Source organism: Salmo salar, chromosome ssa26 (assembly GCF_905237065.1).
Source record: "Salmo salar chromosome ssa26, Ssal_v3.1, whole genome shotgun sequence".
In the NCBI taxonomy this organism is placed as follows: Eukaryota; Metazoa; Chordata; class Actinopteri; order Salmoniformes; family Salmonidae; genus Salmo; species Salmo salar.
In genome coordinates, this window is record NC_059467.1 from 8,235,179 (window position 1) to 8,259,376 (window position 24,198).

At 42.0% G+C, this 24,198-nt stretch overlaps 2 protein-coding genes across 2 annotated transcripts; both read right to left on the reverse strand.

Moving 5' to 3' along the window:
- Positions 1–5,958: 5,958 nt before the first annotated feature.
- Positions 5,959–8,374, reverse strand: LOC106587073 (transmembrane protein 208). Its single transcript, XM_014174995.2, has 6 exons — positions 8,188–8,374; positions 7,775–7,870; positions 7,631–7,690; positions 7,284–7,420; positions 7,001–7,085; positions 5,959–6,897 (listed from the first exon to the last, which is right to left on the reverse strand). Exons 1-6 carry the CDS (start codon positions 8,191–8,193, stop codon positions 6,757–6,759), a joined length of 525 nt encoding a protein of 174 aa, XP_014030470.1. The 5' UTR covers positions 8,194–8,374; the 3' UTR covers positions 5,959–6,756.
- Positions 8,375–13,330: 4,956 nt separating this feature from the next.
- LOC106587074 (oxidoreductase HTATIP2) lies at positions 13,331–22,476 on the reverse strand. Its single transcript, XM_014174996.2, has 6 exons — positions 22,264–22,476; positions 21,600–21,789; positions 17,768–17,875; positions 14,627–14,764; positions 14,474–14,535; positions 13,331–14,192 (listed from the first exon to the last, which is right to left on the reverse strand). Exons 1-6 carry the CDS (start codon positions 22,377–22,379, stop codon positions 13,976–13,978), a joined length of 831 nt encoding a protein of 276 aa, XP_014030471.1. The 5' UTR covers positions 22,380–22,476; the 3' UTR covers positions 13,331–13,975.
- Positions 22,477–24,198: the final 1,722 nt, after the last annotated feature.

Below are 24,198 nucleotides of genomic sequence, written 5' to 3' on the forward strand. Positions count from 1 at the left end.
TCTAACAGCTGATGCAAATGTGATAGAACTGTGACCATGATCACACTTGATAACTTCCAATTTAATTAACTAAACATGGCCATTAATAATAGCATAATAACACAACTCTACAACAACAAATGCATTGTATCAAATGGTAGGCTACAGTAGCCTCCATAGAAATGAATAGGTTACTTAATGGCCAACAGATGTATCCAGGGGCGCAACTTTGGTTTTAGAAGTGGGGGGGACATAAAATATATATATATATATATTTTATCCAGTCGGATAAACACGTCAAATAGCCTACCCGATTGCTCGGAGGTGTCCGCATGGCCCTAAAGCACACCTTTGCCTCATTTTGTATCACATTCCAATGATAAAACTGGGAGGGACAAAAATGCAATTTCAGAATGTGGCCCCGTCCCCAGTGAAATTTGCACCCCTGGAAGTATCACTCTCCACATTCAATGTCAGTTTCATTGTGGCCTTTTCCCCATATCAGAAGCACACGAGGGAGTTCCATAACTTCCATTTACAATTTCCACCCGCGCAGCACTCCAGACCCAAGAACTGAGGATTCGTATTATGCGCTCTAGAGCGCCTAGTCGTTTCCCTGTGCATTGTCGCCTTATTTTTTGATGCACATCAGTTCTAGCGCATTAGTATGTTTTATGGAAAGAGGGTTGGAAATATATTTCTCCATAATGACAAATCTAAATAGCCTACCTACAACTGGTAAAGATTTGTCATGACTCTCCTGTCACTCAAGTGACTCAGCTGCAGCCTCAGGCTCAACATACACACAACCCTCCGGCCCTCCCCACCACTCAAGCAGCAACAGGCTGCCTCACTACCTGATAGGCAGCAGTAGCAGGTCACAGTGAAATATATTTTTTTAAGAAAAATGCCTTGACGGCCCTGGTGCAATTTAGAAGTAGCCCAAAAACCTGCAATCCGCGACCAATACATTTTCACCCGCTACATGGTTTTCAAAGTAATTTTTGTAGCAGGTTAGGATAGCATTTTCGCAAATTCTAACCCTGTTCAGTTTCCTAACCTGCTACAAAAATGCAACTTCAATATCGAAGTGGCGTTAAGAGTGTTTCCCTGAAGTTCAGACCAGGTTCCTATTCAAACTCTGAACAGAGGAAGAGGTCCATAGAAATACAGGGATTGTGCAAAAATGTTTACAATCTCTTTTTGAATTGGAAGCATTGTGAAGCAAGCTCCATTAAAGCGGCAATCTGCCATTGAAACAATAAGAGGACAACCCACCTGTTTCGGTAAAAAGCTGAGGGATGGAGCTGGAGAAATGTAACCACTCTCAAATTCAAAGACAGAGCTATGGATGCAAAGACTGACCATCCATGATATCAAAATTATAGTTTTAACCATGCTTTGAGGCTATATAGTTTGTTCACAAACATTGGCGTAAAACAAAGTTATATTTTGGGTTCAAATGTGGTACAGCAGTTGAACTAAGTTTATGAGGCATTTATAAGTTATATTCTTCAAGAATCAATAGATACACATAATTCATTTAAGAGTCTGAAAATGGATGTAGCAACTGCCTTTAAGGTCACGTGACCATAAAAGTCCCCCGAATATTAAAACGTTAACGTTTTACAATAAGTTTGATTTAAAAATCGTGAAAAGGTTACTTTAATATACATTTATTGAAAACAAACAATCCACTTGTTGACAAACAAATGACAGGTTATTGTTTATATACTGAAATCAATTTAATAATATGTACATTAAGACTTTGTAGCAATAGTATCTAGGCTTACATACAGTACCAGCCAAACGTTGACACACCTATTCATTCCAGGGTTTTTCTGTATTTATACATTGTAGAATAATAGTGAAAACATCAAAACTGTGAAATAACACACATGGAATCATGTAGTTGTAACCGATGTGAAATGGCTAGTTAGTTAGCGGTGGTGCGCGGCCGCGGCTTTTGTGGCGCGATGGGTAACGATGCTTCGTGGGGTGTCAGTTGTTGATGTGTGCAAGGGTCCCTGGTTCGAGCCCGGGTTGGGGCGAAGAGAGGGACGGAACCTACACTGTTACATAGTAACCCCAAAAAAGTGTTAAATCAAAATATATTTTATATTTGAGATTCTTCACAGTAGCCACCCTTTGCCTTGATGACAGCTTTGCACACGCTTGGCATTCTCTCAACCAGCTTCATGAGGTAGTCACCTGGAATGCATTTCAATTAACAGGTGTTATTTTCATTTGTGGAATTTCTTTCCTTCTTAATGTGTTTGAGCCAATCAGTTGTGTTGTGACAAGGTAGGGGGATATACAGAAGATAGCCCTATTTGGTAAAATACCAAGAACAGCTCAAATAAGCAAAGCGAAATGACAGTCCATCATTACTTTAAGACATGAATGGCAGTCAACACAGAACATTGCAAGAACTTTGAAAGTTTCTTCAAGTGCAGTCGCAAAAACCATCAAGCGCTATGATGAAACTGGCTCTCATGAGGACCACCACTGGACAGGAAGACCCAGTTACCTCTGCTGCAGAGGATAAGCTCATTAGAGTTAACTGCACCTCAGATTACAGCCCAAATAAAAGCTTCACCGTGTTCAATTAACAGACATCTCAACATCAACTGTTCAGAGGAGACTGCGTAAAAGCAGGCCTTCATGGTCCAATTGCTGCAAAGAAACCACTACTAAAAGGACACCCATAATAAGAAGAGACTTGCTTAGGCCAAGAAACAAGAGCAATGGACATTAGACGGGTCAGATGACCTGGCCTCCACAATCACCCGACCTCAACCCAATTGAGATGGTTTGGGATGAGTTGGCCCACAGAGTGAAGGAAAAGCAGCCAACAAGTGCTCAACATATGTGGGAACTCCTTCAAGACTGTTGGAAAAGCATTCCTCGTGAAGCTGGTTGAGAGAATGCCAACATGTGCAAAGCTGTCAAGGCAAAGGGTGGCTACTTTGAAGAATATAGAATATGTTAATGTGTTTAACACTTTTTGGGTTACTACATGAATCCATGTGTATTTCATAGTTTGTCTTCACTAGTTTGTCTTCACTATTATTCTACAATGTAGAAAACAGTAAAAATAAAGAAAAACCCTGGAATGAGTAGGTGTGTCCAAACTTTTGACTGGTACTGTGTTGGCTGATTATAAAAAGGCAGACATTTCTGAAGAGATCAACCACCCCTGCTTTGACATGCTTACATTGTATAGGCATATTGATCACACAAGTTGCTGCCAACTAACTACGAGTGCCTCAATATATACTTCCATTTCATTTGTGTATTATTCAAATATGATTTTGGCAAAGCCAGAGCAGCAGTCATAGGTCATAGTCCCATTCCTAGCACCTTGCCTGTGCTCATCAATGACTCAGGCAATAACTCACTCACTGGGGAAGCATTAGCCACAGGAAGCTGTTTTCTACAATCTACCCTCCATCACTTTGAGCATCTGCGATGACAGTTCTATCATTTCTGCAAAAGGAAGTGATGACACAGCCTGGGTCATTCAGTTGAGAGATATGGAGATGGTGTGAAATCCAGTATTTTGATGGATACCCCTTGACTTATTCCACATTTTGTGGTGTTACAACTGGAATTCAAGATGGAACAAATCTATTTAATCCCTCTCATCCACCTACTGTACACACAATACCCCAGAATGACAAAGTGAAAACATGTTTAGACATTTTTGCAAATGCATTGAAAATGAAATATTCATACTCCTGGGTCAATACTTTGTAGAAGCACCTTTGGCAGCGATTACAACTGTGAGTATTTCTGGGTAAGTCTCTAAGAGCTTTCCCTACCTGGATCGTGCAACATTTACCCACTATTCTTTTTTAAAATTATTCTTAAAGCTCTGTCAAATTCTTGTTGATAATTGCTAGACATTCGACAACCGTTTTCAGGTACTGCCATAGATGTTCAAGTAGATTTAAGTCAAAACTAACTCGGCCACTCAGGAACATTCACGGTCTTCTTGGTAAGCAACTCCAGTGTAGATTTGGCCTTGTGTTTCAGATTATTATCCTGCTGAAAGGTGAATTCATCTCCCAGTCTCTGGTGGAAAGCAGACTGAACCAGGTTCTCCTCAAGGATTTTGCCTTTGCTTAGCTACATTCCATTCCCAAACACAACACATTGAATTTATTTAGGACAAAAAATGTAATTGCTCTGCCACATTATTTGCATTATTACTTTAGTGCCTTGTTGCAAACATGTTTTAGAATATTTTGTTCTGTACAGGCTTCCTTCTTTTCACTGTCAATTTGGTTATTATTGTGGAGTAACTACAATTTTGTAAACATTCGGCCTACAACAAATAGCCGCCCTTCTTTGCGAGGCATTGGAAAACCTCCCTGGTCTTTGTGGGTGAATCTGTGTTTGAAATTCACTGCTTGACTGAGGGACCTTACAGATAATTGTATATGTGGGGTACAGAGATGCAAGGTAGTCTTCCTAAAATCATGTTAAACACTATTATTGCCCACAGAATGAGTCCATGCAACTTATTTGGACTTGCCATAACAAAGGGGTTGAATAATTATCCTAATTTGTAAAAAATAAAAAATAATTCCATGTTGACATTATGGGATATCATGTGTAGGCCATTGACAAAATCTCTATTTAATCTATTTTAAATTCAGGCTGTATCAACAAAAATGTGGGAAAAGTCAGAGGGTCTGAATACCTTCTGAAGGCACTACATTTCCTATTGCTTATTTATGCTGTGAAGAAATGCACTTGAAATGTTAAAATGTACGTACACGATTGTTATTGTTTATAATCAAATCATTTTTAAGCATTGTGAAGGATGGGAGCAATAACGATGATTAGGGTCGAGATACATTGTCTAAATCCGCTATCAGATTGTGTCATTTATACTGAACAAAAATATAAAAACGCAACATGCAACCATTTCAAAGATTTTACTGAGTTACAGTTCATATAAGGAAATCAGTCAACTGAAATAAATTAGGCCCTAATCTTTGGATTTCACATGACCGGGAATAGATATGCATCTGTTGGTCCCAGATACCTTAAAAAAAAAATGTAGGGGAGTGGATCAGAAAACCAGTCAGTATCTGGTGTGACCACCATTTGCCTCATGCAGCGCGGCACATCTTCTTCGCATAGAGTTGATCAGGCTGTTGATTGTGGCCTGTGGAATGTTGTCCCACTCCTCTGCAATGGCTGTGCGAAGTTGCTAGATATTGGTGGAAACTGGAACACGCCATCGTACACGTCAATCCAGAGCATCCCAAACATGCTCAACGGGTGACATGTCTGGTGAGTATGCAGGCCATGGAAGAACTGGGACATTTTCAGCTTCCAGAAATTGTGTAGAGATCCTTGCAACATGGGGCCGTGCATTATCATGCTGAAACATGAGGTGATGGCAGTGGATGAATGGCATGACAATGGGCCTCAGGATCTCGTTACGGTATCTCTATGCATTCCAATTGAAATCGATAAAATGCAATTGTGTTTGTTGTCCGTAGCGCATGCCTGCCCATACCATAACCCCACCATGGGGCACTCTGTTCACAACGTTGACATCAGCAAATCGCTCACCCACATGAAGCCATACACGTGGTCTGCGGTTGTGAGGCCAATTGGACTTACTGCCAAATTCTCTAAAATGATGGAGGCATCTTATGGTAGAGAAATGAACATTCAATTCTATAGCAGCAGCTCTGGTGGACATTCCTGCAGTCGGCATGCCAATTGCATGCTCCCTCAAAACTTGAGACATCTGTGTGACAAAACTACACATTTTAGAGAGTGGCCTTTTATTGTCCCAAGCACAAGGTGCACCTGGGTAATGATCCTGCTGTTTAATCAGCTTCTTGATATGCCACACCTGTCAGGTGGATGGATTATATAAGCAAATGTTCACTGATAGGGATGTAAACAAATTTGTGCACAACACTTGAGAGAAATAAGCTTTTTGTGCATATGGAACATTTTTGGGATCTTTTATTTCAGCTCATGAAACATGGGACCAACACTTTACATGTTGCGTTGATATTTTTGTTCAGTGTAAAAGTCCTTTCCCGATTGAGCCAACATATGCAGCATTAACAGTGAATGTAGTCTCCGCGAGAACAATGCCTTTAAACTGTGCATTGCGGACAAAGGACAATCCGATTTAATTTTGACCTTCGTCACATATGCCCAATTCCAAATCAACACCTAGCACCTAACCCTATGCACTGCATGTAGATCTGAAATAAATATCTGTAAAAGTTAGGTAATAGTTCCCCCTTGGTCTAGATTAGCACCTAGGTGGTAGTGGCTAGTGGTCTATTTGGAATTGGGCATGAGCGTGTGATCTGATGAGCATAGTCTAAAATAAAAGGTCTGCCATAGGGTAAGATCACCACATCCTTTTCACTAGTTCAGATGAAATTGGTGTGATACATAGACCTAGATTATGAACAATCGGATGTAAACAAATTACAGGCCAAGGTATATGACAACATGTATTGGTGATGAGGTCATCAGCCCAACAAGGATGATTTCCTCTCCAGATGTGAAGAAAAAGGATAATGATAGAGGGGAGAGGAAGAATTGGAAGGATGGAGGGATAGGGAGAGAGGAAAACCAGATAACCCACAGGGTTCAGTTCAATTCTTTATCCATACCTGGACGTCTTTGTGCACACATCAAAAGTTCCTCCTGAATAACTTAACTGTAGAGTTCCTGGCTGTACTTAGATTCATTCTGTGTATAGAAATACTACGGCAGTCTGCCAAGTTAGAATCTCTTCATCTGTCTGCGCTCCTGTCGTCTCTGCTTCTTCTCATTCACCTCCTCTGGGGCTGCACCAGGGGTCTCGGCCGAAAACCAGGGGCCTAGGAAGTTCACCCACAGCAGGAACATTGCTCGGGCCGGGGCCTGACACACACACAGATTGATTAAAAGCTCAATGAGGGCCATGAGAAAGGGAAAATAAACAACCAAAGAGAGAGCGTACAACAAGTATGGGATAAACTCTTACCAGCAGCCAAAGGTACCAGAAGTAGGAGGAGATGGTGCTGAGCACTTGTAATATGGCAGTTAGCAGGATAACATCCTTCAGATGCCTATAATGACAAAGAATCCATCATGACGCACCACACTGCCATTATAGCTTTGAGAGATGTACCCTTGAAGGGAGATAAAGGCACCATTGTTACAGGCATGTTGAACATGCTGTAATACCAATTCTCTCTCACACACACTGTATGTTCGCACACTCATGTTCACAGAAACAAACAGACTCCTGCAGTGTGAGCACTCACTCTGCCATCCCCTGCTCCATGTTCAGATCTATTCCACCGTCGAGCAGACTCCCATCCTCACCAAACACTGCTTGGGCCATGGCAGTCATGGAGCGGTAACTGCCCACATACACTGCCAGGGCAAAAACCAGCGCAAACTACACAGGTGGGAGAAGGAGATGGAGGAAGGAAGAAGAGAGATAAGGGGGGAATGAGAGTGGGGGAGAGACCAAGAAGGGAGGAACGAGAGAGAAGGAGGAAAGAATAAAGTAGAGCGTTAGTAATCCCCAATCAGTCCCCGTTTCAGTTTTACTGCTCAACAGTAGAGGAGCCATCAATGTCGATAACATACAGATGAACTCACTCACCCATGTCCAAAACGTTGAAGAGCTATAGAAGACCAAGAGGTTTAACGCAGTGTATATCGCCTAGGAGAGAGACAAGTGTCAGGTGTTGTACTAGTCCCAATTCCCATTCAAAAGGTAACATTGAAAAGGAAGATGGTGTCTTACGTTGGCTCCCAAGATTACTCTGGTGTAGAACTTGAGTGTCCCCTCATTTTCCTCGTAGATTTGCTTCTTGCCTTTAGTGCCGACCTTACCTTTTGGCTGTGTGCATTATAAAGGTGGGCTATTAGTGTAGTCAACATTGCATGGACTTCAGAAGTAAGATAGCTTACCAGCAATTAACTAGCATCAATATGGAGACAGGATGTGTAGGGTTTGTTAACTAACGTTGGCTCAAACTAATTAATTTGCCTTGATACACATTAGTTTACCATTCTATTAAATTAATTAGCCAATAGGTTCACATAACTGAAGGTGAATTAGTTCATGTGGTGTTATAAAGCATAGGAGACTCGTTATCCTATGCCGTCAGCTTGTCTGCCCAACCTGAAACATAAGCAGATCAAAGATCCACCTACCGCCATTAGTTCCTCAACCCTGTGCTGCTGCTTCTTTCACGTACGCGAAGTAGGTCCTTTTTTGACATCGATTTGTACAGTATTGAGCAATTTGGATGGACTGTTATACCAAACACAGGCTTGAAGTTCAACTGTAACGAGATCTCAATGAAGGTAACACATCAGCGTTTAAGAATTACACTTCCGGCGCAGGTAAGACGTCACTAATTTAAATGTGTTTGAACTTTGTAAAATGACTTTGTTGCCATCTGGCGTCGTGAACGTGAATGCATTCAACTACAGTGGTTGTAGTTGTCGCACAATTTTTAAAAATAATTTACAAATATAACAATTGGCCGACTCAACCAGAACCATTTTGACAGTCATGCCTGACAATAACTATATAGATTCAAAATAAAACATAAGAAAATCAACCATATAAACCTGCTTCAAATATGGGGCCATGTAGATGGTGTTCATGAGATCAGCTCCAACCCATACCAGCAGTGTGCAGTGGAAGAGCAGTTCACTGGGCTCCTTTCCTGAAGAGTTCAGTATTACTGCACTCTGTCCTGTTAGGTTAGGTCTGACTGGTTCGAAAGTGTATTTCCATATATTCACCACTTGAGGTCACCAACTCATAAGACAATCTTTGAATAATCACATTTTGATGAAGCCACGACACTGTACTGAGAAAAAAATGGGACCATGTAAAATGAGTGTATAAATGTTGTATTTACTCAGACCACATCACTTATTTTTTGGCATTTCTAATCCCTGAAATCAAATATTTCCCAAGGGCTCAGGATTTAACCATGTATTCAAAGTCAGACCATTGCAGGGCGCCAGGTCATATCAGGAGCGGTTGAAACCTGGAAAAAAATGCATAATGAGCAATAAAGTCTAACCTCCTCTAACAATAGGAATTGAACGACTTCATTTTAATTTCATTTCACCACTGGTATTTTATCACCACCATTACCTGCATCACTTGGACAGATAGAGGATCCATTTTGATTGCTTGCAAACACATTAAAACCATAAATGCACTGTAAGGTAGTACTTAATCTTTCAACACAGTAAACCGTTAGTGTACCTCGTGCCAGGGTCCTCGGTAGTTTGGTCAGACTGGGTCATATTTGCTGTGGACAAATCCTGAGATGCTTGGGTCACGTCTGGCTTCAATGGGCTCATGGTCATCACAACATACTATTTATTCATCACTATTTTCATCATTTTCTTCAGGGTTCCCTTCCAGGTCAGTCCCAGCAGGAGTTACCAGGGTGAGGTCTGATTGCTCCAGGAGTGGTATAGCAGCACCCTCATTATGACTTCCAGGGTAGCCTTCATCAGGGTTCATTGGTGCCCATGGTACAGGCACCGCAGCTGGGGTAACCTCTGTCTGGGGAGAGGCTGGAGGGAGAGTAGCTAACGCTCAGCCCAGTCCAAGCTCTTCTCTGTCCTGGTACCCCAATGATGGAACCAGCTTCCCCCTGAAGCTAGGACAGACAGCAGAGTCCCTGCCCATCTTCCAAAAACACATTAAAACCCTAGCTCTTCAGAGTATCTTAAATAATCCCCCGCTTCACCTCAAAGATAAAATGTCCTGAACCATCACTTGCACTTGACTCCCCCTCCCCCCATACCAGCACTGATTTTGCTGATAGAAAGGTGCGGGGGGCTGCCAAATAAAATAAAATACAATTTTATTGGTCACATACACATGGTTAGCAGATGTTAATGCGAGTGTAGTGAAATGCTTGTGCTTCTAGTTCTGACCGTGCAGTAATATCTAACGAGTAATCTAACAACTTCACAACAACTACCTTATACACAAGTGTAAAGGAATGAATAAGAATATGTACATATAAATATATAGATGAGCGATGGCCGTGCAGCATAGGCAAGATGCAGTAGATGGTATAGAGTACAGTATATACATATGAAATGAGTAATGTAGGGTATGTAAACATTATATAAAGTGGCATTGTTTAAAGTGACTCCATAATCAAAGCCATAATCGATATCCACGTCTTCGGTGCCCGGGGAACAGTGGGTTAACTGCCTTGTTCAGGGGAAGAACGACAGATTTTTACCATGTCAGCTCAGGGATTCTAACCAGCAACCTTTTGGTTACTGGCCCAATGCTCTAACCACTAGGCTACTTACTATGCCTGTGATGTGTGGTGATCCCACCTAGCTATCTTAAGATGAAAGCACTAACTGTAAGCTCTGGATAAATGACTAAAATGTAATTCTGGTGCGGGCAGTTGCACTCTGAGAAGTGTTACCACTGGGTGGACATGTGGTTGTTGGGGGATTAGTGCTTCTGAAGGCATGGTTGAAACCATGTGGGCCTTACTTCTCATCTTCAGATGAGTTGTTATTGTTGGACATTAAAGTGTAACAACACCAGGAAATGAGCTCCAAGTGATTTTAATTTAAGAAATCTGTTCCAAAGTATTCCCATGCATAATAGAGACACGTGATCATATGCTAATGTCAGCAAGGTTTGAAATGATTATGTTTTAGTCAAACATCATATCTGTTTGGGCTTCTTGCAGTCAATTTGCAGTCTGCAAATTACTGCAAATTATAAACTGGATGGTTCGAGCCCTGAATGCTGATTGGCTGACAGCCATGGTATATCAGACTGTATACCACAGGTATGACAAAACATGTATTTTTACTGCTCTAATTACATTGGTATCCAGTTTATAATAGCAATAAGGCCCCTTGGGGGGTTGTGGTATATGGCCAATATACCACGTCTAAGGGCTGTATCCAGGCACTCCACCGTTGCGTTGTGCATAAGAACAGCCCTTAGCCATCATATCTTGGCCATACACAGTGCATTCGGAAAGTATTCAGACCCCTTCACTTTTTCAACATTTTGTAATGTTGAAGGCTTATTGCAAAATGGATTAAATACATGTTTGTCCTCATCAATCTACACACAATACCCTATAATGACAAAGCGAAAACAGGTTTTTAGAAATGTTTGCACATTTATTCAGAAATAAAAACAGAAATACCCTATTTACATACGTTTTCAGACCCTTTGCTATGAGACTCGAAATTGAGCTCAGGTGCATCCTGTTTCCATTGACCATCCTTGAGATGTTTCTACAACTTTATTGGAGTCCACCTGTGGTAAACCTGTGGTAAATTCAATTGTGATTGGACCTGAGAGCAAAAACCAAGCCATGAAGTCGAAGGGATTGTCCGTAGAGTTCCTAGACAGGATTGTGGGCTCTCCTTGTCTCGAGGCACAGATTTGGGGAAGGGTACCAAAAAATCTCTGTAGCATGGAAGGTCCGCAAGAACACAGTGGCCTCCATCATTCTTAAATGGAAGAAGTTTGGAACCACCAAGACTCTTCTTAGAGGAAGCCGACTGGCCAAACTGAGCAATCTGGGGAGAAGGGCCTTGGTCAGGGCCTTGGCCAAGAACCCGATGGTCACTCTGACAGAGCTCCAGAGTTCCTCTGTGGAGATGGGATAACCTTCCAGAAGGACAACCATCTCTGCAGCACTCCACCAATCAGGCCTTTATGGTAGAGTGGCAAGACGGAAGACACTCGTCAGTAAAAGGCACATGCCAGCCCGCTTTGAGTTTTCCAAAAAGGCACCTAAAGGACTCTCAGATCATGAGAAACAAGATTCTCTGGTCTGATGAAACCAAGATTGAACTCTTTGGCCTGAATGCCAAGCGTCACCTTCCAAGGTTCACTTTCCAACAAGACAACGACCCTAAGCACACAGACAAGACAATGCAGGAGTGGCTTTGGGACAAGCCTCTGAATTTCTTGAGTGGCCCAGCCAGAGCCCGGACTTGAATCCGATCAAACATCTCTGGAGAGACCTGAAAATAGCTGTGCAGCGACGCACCCCATCCAACCTGACATAGCTTGAGAAGATCTGCAGAGAAGAATGAGAGAAACTGTCCAAATACTGGTGTGACAAACTCGTAGAGTCATACCCAAGAGGACCCGAGTCTGTAATCCCTGCTAAAGGTGCTTCAACAAAGTACTGAGTAAAGGGTCTGAATCCTTATGTAAATGTGATATTTCAGTTTTGTATTTTGAATAAATTTGCTTAAATTTATAAAAAACTGTTTTTACTTTGTCATTATGGAGTACTGTGTGTAGATTGATGAGGGGTATTTTGGGGGGTGTTAATCAATTTTAGAATAAGGCTGTAACGTAACAAAATGTGGAAAACGTGAGGGGGTCTGAATACTTTCCCAATGCATGGTACCACACACCCTCAGGCCTTATTGCTTAATTATGTCCTGGCCCCCCGATCATCCACTCAAGAAAAAAATCGGCCCATGGCTGATTCTAGTAGATGATCCCTGCTCTAGGAGCTGAACCACCACTGCCAAGTGATAATGTTTCTCTGCCTGAAAGCTTGTAGTTACAAAGTGTTCTTTCATCCTGGGTGAATCCATAGCAACCAGATGGCTTGTGGCAGGTTTCCTTGAAATGAAGCCACTGGACTTACTCATCCTATGATTAAACCCCTAGGAGAGGATCTGTCTACACCATGCTTGAGGAGGCTAACCTGGGGATACCCTCTGGTATCATTTCTCAAGTTAATACTAATCGGTGCGATCACTTTGGGCAGGGAGATGCGTACTTGAGTATTTATGTTGGACTGGTCTACTAGCCTCATACCTGTTGAATGAGTCTGTAATGAACTTGGAGCATAATTCTTACCTTGTTGGACATCGACAATTTGCACAGGTAACTAGTGCTGAACAAAGCAACAACCTGGTTTCAGAGCATTTTGTATTACTCTTTATGTAAATCTGAGACACTTCATTTAGTATGATATGTTACGTTTCGTATGGTATGTATTAATTTGCGGATGTCCATCATCCATGTCGTATGATATGTTATGAATTACAATTTGTATGATATGTTACAAAATTGCTAAACATACAATATGTTACGAATTTGCAAAATGTACACTATGTTATAAATTCATTTATAACACTTCTGTATGATGCAGAATCAGATGTGTTCAAGAGAGGATTGTGTAGGGCAGCCCCCAAAGTGACTCTTCTTATCAACTGTGTACAAGAACTTCCTCTGTGTTGTCTTAGGAATTGTAGGTCTGATATCTGATTTACCACAAAAATAGTCTGCACTCAGAAAAAGCACTTGGGATACAAAGTCTTTACAGAGAAGGCAGATTTCAGTATTCATAATTACATCATCATTTCCCAATTATATCTTATTTGCATTACCCATGAAGCGCTTTAATGGCACTTTTCATAAGGAAATATTCCCCTTTGGACTCATTCCCGGAGAAACCGAGACACTCAACAACACCTGCTCAAGCAGGGAAAGTATGTTTTTTTAGAGGACTAGAGCTAGCTACCGTGTTGACTCCATCATGGTTGCAAGGAACCTCAAGTTGAAGCCAATGAAGCTTTGAATGCTTGACCATGTGCTCGGAGAGCATCTGCATTGCTCTAGAAATTCACCTTTACACTTGTTGTTGACCCTCCTTCGTGTTTTCAAAGGAAAGTGTTAGTAGAAAATAGATTGTCATGAAGAAAAAGCACCATCACATTAAATGGCAGTAGCACAACACACGTCACCATCAGTCTCTGGCTGAGTTCCCAATACTCAAATTTCCTCAACACCTTTCCCTCATTACCATTGACAGGTGAAAGGACTGGATAGGGTTTCCCTTCACATTGCTCTCACGTGTCATGTCTAGACAGACCAGTGGTGGTATGGAGGACAGGATATGATGAAATGAAGCTATTGAGAGACACCTTCCCTGTTCACTGTCCCTCATTTCTCTGGGGCCTTCCCCAAGTCATAGATGGCTTTATTCTCCAGGATCTCCACGTTCTCCCCTGCAGGAATCAGTGTGTTGGCCACCATGGCCCTGGTCACTGATTGGATGGGGATGGACATTGCCGTGGGAAACATGGAGGAAATAGGGCCAAGGACCATCCTGGCAAACCACTCAGTAGGCCGGCTCTCCTGCCTGTCAACCATCAGCACCCTGGGAGGAAAAACAGAAGAGAGGAAAAATTCAGCTGCGAGTTGTTACGATTGAAATAAGTTACAGCAATAAACAGTATCAAAATTTCTCAGTGTATTTATGCAATGAAACTCAACACTATGTGATCACTGGAGAAATGTGTATATTGCTAATCATGACATGGGTGTGAGATGTTTACCTATGGTCACTATTTGTTTTGCCATGACTGATAAAGGTAATGAACAAGTGAGTCATTGCGCCATAGGACATTTTTTTACACGACTAATGCAAACGAGACTTACGCAGGGCGATAGATAGAGAACCTCTCGAAGCCCAACGGTTCAATGTCTGCCTCCACTTGTCCCTGGAGAGGCAAACATTTGCATTTATGAGGCCTTCATTACGAAAGGCTATAATTGAGGTGTCTTTACTCTGGTGAACATTTTGTGTATTACCTTCACTTTGAGATAGAGAAAACCACTGGTTTTGTCAGCCCCTTTAGAAGACTCTAGGTTGAAGTGTGAGCAGCCTCCTGCCTTGGCGAGCTCCGCTGACTTCAGGACATAGTCATGGTCAACGCGGATGAATCCATCCTACAATGACAGAAAGATAAGAGAAAATGTGTGTACATTAATCTGCCTTTGACCACGACATGATCCAAGCAGGTTGTGTATGGTGGGTCGTTCAATGTCATTTCAGTAAGCCATGACACCCACCATCTGATATTGTTCTGAAATCATTTCTGTAGAAAGAAATTCTTAACTTATGTTTCTGCATCATTATTTTGTTGAGATATGATTTGATTTCTGAGAAATTAAGCTGATTGATTGCACCCAAATTGGCCATTTGAATTTATAGGATTCAAATAATATAGTCTAACAATGAGTAAGACGTGAGGAACCTAAATAAATAGTCAAAAGCCACCAAACGGACCCCCCACGCCAATCCCAACCCAACAACGACTATCAATTAGTATCAGTTCTGTATGTCTAAGAAGTAGTACTGAGCTGCAGCTCTGAGTATTGTTTCTTCATTCTATGTAATGTATTCTCAGTGAATTTGGGTGGTGATTTTCATTCCCTGTTCAGAGACATTTGTCATTGAAATTGTTAGATTTATGTCCCATCCTACATCCTGATATTACCAGGTTCTGACCACTGGATGGTGCTGTTCCTGCTACTAGGTGATTAATAATACACCCTCCCCTCCCAATGTCAAAGGGATAGTTTACCCACAGGGCTTCCCAAACTAAGTCTTTGGGACCCCAAGGTATTGCACGTTTTGGTATTTGCCCAAGCACTACACAGCTGATTCAAATAATCAACTATCATCTTTGATCATTTGAATCAGCTGTGTAGTGTTAGGGCAAAAACCAATACGTACACCCCTTGGGGTCCCGAGGACCGAGTTTGGGAAACACTGCCTTACCCTGTAGGTTTTTTTATGGACTAGGTATGACAGATAGGGAACCAATGTAATTTTGTAATTTGGGTGAACTATCCCTTTAACATTGAGGGGGGGGTCAAATATTTCTCACGTAATAGCAGGAGCAGCACAGAATTATCAGGATATAGGATGGGACTAAATCTAACAGCGTCAATTAATAATGTATCTGAACAGAGGGAAAAAACATCACCAAATTCACTGAGAACACATTGCACAGGATGAAGAAACAGTAAACATACTACTTGTCAGACAGAACTGATACTAAACTCAGCAAAAAAAAGAAACGTCCTCTCACTGTCAACTGCCTTTATTTTCAGCAAACTTAACGTGTAAATATTTGTATGAACATACCAAGATTCAACAACAGACATAAACTGAACAAGTTCCACAGACATGTGACTAACAGAAATTGAATAGTGTGTCCCTGAACAAAGGGGGGGGGTCAAAATCAAAAGTAATAGTATCTGGTGTGGCCACCAGCTGCATTAAGTACTGCAGTGCATCTCCTCCTCATGGACTACACCCGATTTGCCAGTTCTTGCTGTGAGATGTTACCCCACTCTTCCGCCAAGGCACCTGCAAGTTCCCAGACATTTCTGGGGGGAATGGCCCTAGCCCTCACCCTCCGATCCAACAGGTCCCAGACGTGCTCAATGAGATTGAGATCCAGGCTCTTCGCTGGCCATGGCAGAACACTGACATTCCTGTCTTGCAGGAAATCACACACAGAACGAGCAGTATGGATGGTGGCATTGTCATGCTGGAGGGTCATGTCAGGATGAGCCTGCAGGAAGGGTACCACATGAGGGAGGAGGATGTCTTCCCTGTAACGCACAGCGTTGAGATTGCCTACAATGACAAGCTCAGTCCGATGATGCTGTGACACACCGCCCCAGACCATGATGGACCCTCCACATCGATCCCGCTCCAGAGTACAGGCCTCGTTGTAAGGCTCATTCCTTCGACAAAAAAAGTCAATCCGACCATCACCCCGGTGAGACAAAACCGCGTCTCGTCAGTGAAGAGCACTTTTTGCCAGTCCTGTCTGGTCCAGCAACGGTGGGTTTGTACCCATAGGTGACGTTGTTACCGGTGATGTCTGGTGAGGACCTGCCTTACAACAGGCCTACAAGCCCTCAGTCCAGCCTCTCTCAGCCTATTGCGGACAGTCTGAGCATTGATGGAGGGATTGTGCGTTCCTGGTGTAACTCGGGCCGTTGTTGTTGCCATCCTGTACCTGTCCCGCAGGTGTGATGTTCGGATGTACCGATCCTGTGCAGGTGTTGTTACACGTGGTCTGCCACTGCGAGGACAATCAGCTGTCCATCCTGTCTCCCTGTAGCGCTGTCTTAGGCATCTCACAGTACGGACATTGCAATTTATTGCCCGGGCCACATCTGCAGTCCTCATTCTTCCTTGCAGCATGCCTAAGGCACGTTCACGCAGATGAGCAGGGACCCTGGGCATCTTTCTTTTGGTATTTTTCAGTCAGTAGGAAGGCCTCTTTTGTGTCCTAAGTTTTAATGACTGTGACCTTAATTGCCTACCATCTGTAAGCTGTTAGTGTCTTAACGACCGGTCCACAGGTGCATGTTCATTAATTGTTCATGGTTCATTGAACAAGCATGGAAAACAGTGTTGAAACCCTTTACAATGAAGATCTGTGAAGTTATCTGGATTTTATGAATTATCTTTGAAAGACAGGGTCCGGAAAAAGGGACGTTTCTACACTTGTCGTTGGGATGGGATTGGCGTGGGGTGTCCGTGGGTAGCTTTAGACCATTGGATAAATCATTGTGAGAAAAAAGTTTGGTCCAAATCGGATGTTAGGTACTATATTTATTGAATATTATATGATTCCTAGAAATTAAAATGGCCAATTTGGATCCAATAAATTAGATGAGATCAAATTATATTTCAATAAAATAACATTGCTAATCGAATGCTCATCTCATCTTTTTCTCAAAACAAAAATGATTTCAGAAAAATCTAAGATGGCGGGTGTCGACATCCTCTTTCTTTTCTAGTGACCCTCATGGTACACGTTCAGCTATGTATAGTTGTTAGGAATTCCCTATCATAGTCATATGAGTACTCATCCAGTTACAGTATACACAGGGGTCTCTATACATCAGTGACTGTGAACTCACAGCCCCTGCTTTGGCTTTGGTCGTTCCCAGGCAGCAGTAGCCAACATCATGTCCTTGGAATACTGCAGCATAGTCATCCAGTTTCTCAAAGTCCACCACCTCCTGCACCTGAAAGAGGACAGAGAACAATACGAGGCCAATCTTCAGAATGGAATAATGGGATGTAGGCTTCTTGTCGGCTTTGTTGTAGTCTGCGCACACATTTAATGGTATTGAATGTTTAACTTTATTCAAAGCTCATGGTAGGGTGTTCGGTGACGCGACAAACAACAGACACTATACGAGAACTGTATAAAAATAATTTCAAAACATAAATGTGGCAGTTGTTTCCCATGTCTAAAGATCCCAATACTGTAGGTTATGATATTTATGCGATATGAGCCCATACGTAAAGCAAGTGCAGTGCAAAGAAAGTTCAAGTCTGTGGGACAGACCGTTTTTGTGAAACCCGCGAAATCGGTGTGTTCTTATTCGCTCTTAGCGATGGGTATTCCTCAACCTATCAGAGTAAGATCGATGTGACATTGTATTGTCGATAAGTATCTGAAAGTCCTGAGGGTGTTTCACGGTCATGGGACGTCTTTTGACTGAAATATGAAAGTTTTTCCTTCGCTTCTGTTGTCAGATGTTTTCAAAGACACTAAAAAAGATATAGCAGGCTGCAGTTCACAAAGTAAAGCTTCACAGCTAAGTTTTGATGTATGGGTTGTCAGGGATTGGTCCTCGCAGCTGGCAGCGCACTCTGTTTCTTCTGTGCCTGGGCTAATTATTTACTGCAGTTTATCCTCCCATCACCAGAGTAACTCATTAACACAAAAACTAATATTACAATGTAACCCAACTCAATGGTAGGCCTACCTTAAAATCTTATTAGACCAGTAGCCTTCTGTGTTACAGCTCAGACTTTAGTGAGAAGTGTGCATCTATGCTAGGCTGTGTGTGTCCACGTTAGGCTGTGCTTGATGTGGTGTGTGTGTGTGTGTGTTGGTGGGGGTGCTGTGTGATTGTATGGGGATGCCGAGAAGTGTGTGTCTGCGTTTGGCTGTGAGTGTGTGTGTCTCTTAAGTATTTCATTTGCATAAAGTAGTATAAAAAGTAGTATTGTAATTTCATAAATTGTTCATATCTTAGTTTTGCATAAAGCATTCATATTTGTTAATGATATGACCACCCTACCTTCAATTATTGGGCTTAAATTACTGTAATTATGTACAGCACTTTAATTGAAGAATTTTTACTTTTATTTGAAAAAAATATCTGGTCTACATCATCCCTAGCCCTTGATCATGACTCTCAGTTCCATTACATATAAGTGTCATTGGACGATAGCATCTCCTTTAGGGGTTTTGTTAAGAGCCACAACGCTCGGCCTGAATATTAACATGCATTGCTTGTGGTACGGTTTTGGAAGCAACTTATCTTTCATATCTGTGAGAAATGATACAAAAATAAAATGTAAAAAAAAAAGGTTAAATTGATACACACCTTTATAGGGTTAGGGTTCCCACACGGCCATATTTCCACGTCACAGCGCTTTTTTTACGGAAAACAGTGCTAATTAGCCATCTGCGTCTCTGATCCAGTGTGTAAACGGAAGACAGACGACACAAACGTGTTGTCACTGACAAATACTGTCGGCTGCAACTGTGTTAAAACTGTGTACAGTAGGTGTGTATTTTGCATTTGTGAAATTATTTTGATGTGATATGAAAGTACAGGGATTTATATTTTTAGAACTGTACAGCAACTGAGAATCGATTCACGTTTAGATGGAGTATTGGGCAGTTTTGGTTTCCTGAGTCAATTCGTCCTTTAAAAACAGAACATGTAAGGTCCTTGGACTAAGAAGTAAAATCTTAAAAAACATGCTAAATATACTGCTCAAAAAAATAAAGGGAACACTTAAACAACACATCCTAGATCTGAATGAAAGAAATAATCTTATTAAATACTTTTTTCTTTACATAGTTGAATGTGCTGACAACAAAATCACAAAAATAATCAATGGAAATCCAATTTATCAACCCATGGAGGTCTGGATTTGGAGTCAAACTCAAAATTAAAGTGGAAAACCACACTACAGGCTGATCCAACTTTGATGTAATGTCCTTAAAACAAGTCAAAATGAGGCTCAGTAGTGTGTGTGGCCTCCACGTGCCTGTATGACCTCCCAACAACGCCTGGGCATGCTCCTGATGAGGTGGCGGATGGTCTCCTGAGGGATCTCCTCCCAGACCTGGACTAAAGCATCCGCCAACTCCTGGACAGTCTGTGGTGCAACGTGGCGTTGGTGGATGGAGCGAGACATGATGTCCCAGATGTGCTCAATTGGATTCAGGTCTGGGGAACGGGCGGGCCAGTCCATAGCATCAATGCCTTCCTCTTGCAGGAACTGCTGACACACTCCAGCCACATGAGGTCTAGCATTGTCTTGCATTAGGAGGAACCCAGGGCCAACCGCACCAGCATATGGTCTCACAAGGGGTCTGAGGATCTCATCTCGGTACCTAATGGCAGTCAGGCTACCTCTGGCGAGCACATGGAGGGCTGTGCGGCCCCCCAAAGAAATGCCACAACACACCATGACTGACCCACCGCCAAACCGGTCATGCTGGAGGACGTTGCAGGCAGCAGAACGTTCTCCACGGTGTCTTCAGACTGTCACGTCTGTCACGTGCTCAGTGTGAACCTGCTTTCATCTGTGAAGAGCACAGGGCGCCAGTGGCGAATTTATCAATCTTGGTGTTCTCTGGCAAATGCCAAACGTCCTGCACGGTGTTGGGCTGTAAGCACAACACCCACCTGTGGACGTCGGGCCCTCATACCACCCTCATGGTGTCTGTTTCTGACCATTTGAGCAGACACATGCACATTTGTGGCCTGCTGGAGGTCATTTTGCAGGGCTCTGGCAGTGCTTCGCCTGCTCCTCCTTGCACAAAGGCGGAGGTAGCGGTCCTGCTGCTGGGTTATTTCCCTCCTACGGCCTCCTCCACGTCTCCTGATGTACTGGCCTGTCTCCTGGTAGCGCCTCCATGCTCTGGACACTACGCTGACAGACACAGTAAACCTTCTTACCACAGCTCGCATTGATGTGCCATCCTGGATGAGCTGCACTACCTGAGCCACTTGTGTGGGTTGTAGACTCCGTCTCATGCTACCACTAGAGTGAAAGCACCGCCAGCATTCAAAAGTGACCAAAACATCAGCCAGGAAGCATAGGAACTGAGAAGTGATCTGTGGTCCCCACCTGCAGAACCACTCCTTTATTGGGGGTGTCTTGCTAATTGCCTATAATTTCCACCTGTTGTCTATTCCATTTGCACATCAGCATGTGAAATGTATTGTCAAACAGTGTTGCTTCCTAAGTGGACAGTTTGATTTCATAGAAGTGTGATTGACTTGGAGTTACATTGTATTTTTTAAGTGTTCCCTTTATTTTTTTGAGCAGTGTATAATACAGGTAATTTGGTGCCATTATTGACTAGCAATGAACATTGACCTTTCGGGGTTAACTTGAAAATTAGATATCTCAGCAATGGTAAATCCTATCCTCATGAAATAAAGTGTTCTGTATTCCGGACAAGCTTCTCTGTGACATAGAATACAAAGTATAACACCAGAACCAAAGCAATTTCTCCCCTTAACGCCCTACTCATGGGTGTGTTACTTTGCCAAATAGAGCAGAGCCCGGTGTCCCAAAAGCATCTAAATGCTAAATTCATCTTAGAACCATAGGATCTAACGATGAACTTACTCTTAAGATGCTTTTGGGAAACCAGCCCTGCTTGAAAAGGCAACAATAGATTGACAATAAGACAAGTCGCACACCTACCAGGTTCTCAAACGCTTTGTCTTCAAATGTGAGCTGCCTCCTTCCGATGAGAGTGATCTTCGAGAAGAGCTTCCTCTCCACAATCTCTTTCAGTAACTCCTTGCCTGTCTCGCCAGAGGCACCCAGGATAAAACAACTTTTATTCTTCTGTCTGAAGTCCTCTGCCAGTGTTTTCAGGTCGTGTGTCATCCTGGAGGACAAAACAAGACAGTGCTTCACCACTGAGGAGAGACCTAATGGTTTGATCGCTATTTTACACAGACGCAGCATGATACAGCAGTTTTATTCCAACATAGGTGTTTTGTTCACGCCCTACAACTGTCAACGCCCTACAACTAACTAGCAAGCTAAATAAGGCAATTTACCTTTTTTATTTCAACTTTATTTAACTGGGCAAGTCAGTTAAGAACAAATTCTTATTTACAATGACGGCCTACAACTAGCTGTAAAACAGACCAGTAGGCTACTAGCTAGTACCAGTAGCTAGTACCAGTAGCTAGTACCAGTAGCTAGTACCAGTAGCTAGTACCAGTAGCTGTATAGTAAGTTAGTACATGCTAGAATTCCCAAGCCTGATCGCAGACTGACATGGTAAATTGTCACCAATCTGTCGGTGTAGTTCGAGTAGCTAGCTAACGTTAGCTAGTTAGCATCTGCCTCTCACCTGGTGTATATCGTCTGTTCGCAGTTTTCTAGATGTTGTAAAACGGATGCAATGACAGCGAGCAGAACAGCGAAGAAGCCAAGAGCTTTACCCCAACTGGTTTCCAGTAGTTTCATAACAGATCAGCGAGGTAGCTAAACAAATGGATGTGCCCATGGAAACACACATCCGGTTTCTGCAGTCATTTGTGATAGGCATGCGCAGTAGAACAGATTTAATTACCTGTCGAGGATCTTCTTCCAACATATTCTGTGAAGACATTACATTCAGAAAAATGTTTTGAATAGTTATTGTTTTATTGAAACACAAATACATCTAATGCATGTATTCAATAAGAAGCCTAGCTTTGACAGTTTTATTTGATGGCTGCTAAGTTTAAAAAAAAGTAATTATCATCATTGTCATCACATGATTACTTTGCACGTATCAATAGGCTAGGCAGAGGGCAGTACAGGCATTGAAACACACTGTCACAGTGGCTACTTGTCAGGAAGTACCAAAGGGCATTTGGTAAACACTATATTTCTGTCAGTCTTTGTCATAATGTGGTCAGTGTCTTTAATTGTCCAAATAAATGTACAAGGGATATAAAATGACATCAAACATTGTTTTATCACAGGATATACCATGTATGTCCAATCACCTGTTCACATTCAGAAATGAAATAAAAAGTAAGCTGTAGTTTCTGTATCTGTGTACATGCATTGTCTTATATCCGTTCATCTGTTACCATCCTTTCATAGTTAATTTACAGCCAGTGGTTCAGACCAACTGTTCAGACTCCTCCTGGTCACAAGAGAACATGTGTCATTGAGGACTTCAAGCCACTGTTGGTAAGTTTGATGGCAGACCAACCAAGTCATTTTAATTTCACCCTTCTATGGAGCCACAGACACACAAGCAAACCACTCATAGTTTTGTCATGAAGCTAAATGTGTTGGTGACTATTTTGGTTTAATTTGCAATTTTGTCAATTGCAGTTTTGGTTGAATTTGTCATTTGTATAATAGTTTTGGTAACATAGCTTTCACACTATATTGACTTCAATGATAAATCAGAGTGGCCTGTTCTGATTAAAGGATGAAACAGAAGAAAACAAATACAGTCACATAAACTTGCCACGCACACAAACAGAATGGTTTTTCAACCTTTAATCAAGTTTGTTTGATTAATATAAAATACAATGCTATTTGTCTCATGCGCCGAATACAACCTTACTGTAAAATGCTTACTTACAAGACCTTAACCAACAATGCCGTTTTAAGAAAATAAGAGTTATGAAAATATTTACTAAATAAACTAAAGTAAAAACAAACACACAAAATAGCACAATTGGTTAGGAGCCCATAAAACGGCAGCTCTCACCTCCGGCTCAATTCCATTTTCATTCATTTCATCCATTTCCCATGGAGTAAAATTTAAACAAAAAAAGACACAATTATTAAATTATTATTTATTTATTAATCATATGCCTATCTTACCTTACATTATCTTATCATACTTATACAACTACTACAAAATACATTTTTTCTATATTTTCAACACATCAGGTACAGTCCATTCAGTCTTTCCACACCCAAGCCTTTCTCCTCTGCTCCTGCTCACTCTCTGATGTCTCGGATCAGTCTGCCCAGGGTCTCTCTTACTCCCACACTGTAAACGTGAACTCTGCGCTCCACCTCCATGTGCCAGTCGGTCAAGCAGAGTTGCTCCAGCTCAGGCAAGTGCTGGCCGTGGCTTTGTTTCTGAGCTCGTACCTTCAGTACTTCTTGGCTGCCAGAAACTCGGGCTGTCTGCCTGCACAAGCTGGGGTGGAGTAAACTGTAAATAAAGTAATGAAAAGTACATTGGAAATAAAATGTATTGATTTAAAAAGAAAACCAGTGTAGATAGTATGGTAGGTAGTGGTACTTACTGTGTGAGAAGTGTACCCAG

What these genes read in the sequence shown, in the direction of transcription:
- LOC106587073 (XM_014174995.2), bottom strand. An exon ending in CTTCAACGTTTTGGACATGG is followed by an intron (nt 7,421 to 7,630) that starts GTGAGTGAGTTC and finishes CCACCTGTGTAG; the next exon opens with TTTGCGCTGGTTTTTGCCCT. An exon ending in ATGGAGCAGGGGATGGCAGA is followed by an intron (nt 7,086 to 7,283) that starts GTGAGTGCTCAC and finishes TTGTCATTATAG; the next exon opens with GCATCTGAAGGATGTTATCC.
- LOC106587074 (XM_014174996.2), bottom strand. Translation starts at nt 22,379, where the DNA reads ATGAAACTACTGGAAACCAGTTGGGGTAAAGCTCTTGGCTTCTTCGCT. An exon ending in GAACAGACGATATACACCAG is followed by an intron (nt 21,790 to 22,263) that starts GTGAGAGGCAGA and finishes TTTGTCCTCCAG; the next exon opens with GATGACACACGACCTGAAAA. An exon ending in CCAAAGCCAAAGCAGGGGCT is followed by an intron (nt 14,765 to 17,767) that starts GTGAGTTCACAG and finishes CTGTCATTGTAG; the next exon opens with GATGGATTCATCCGCGTTGA.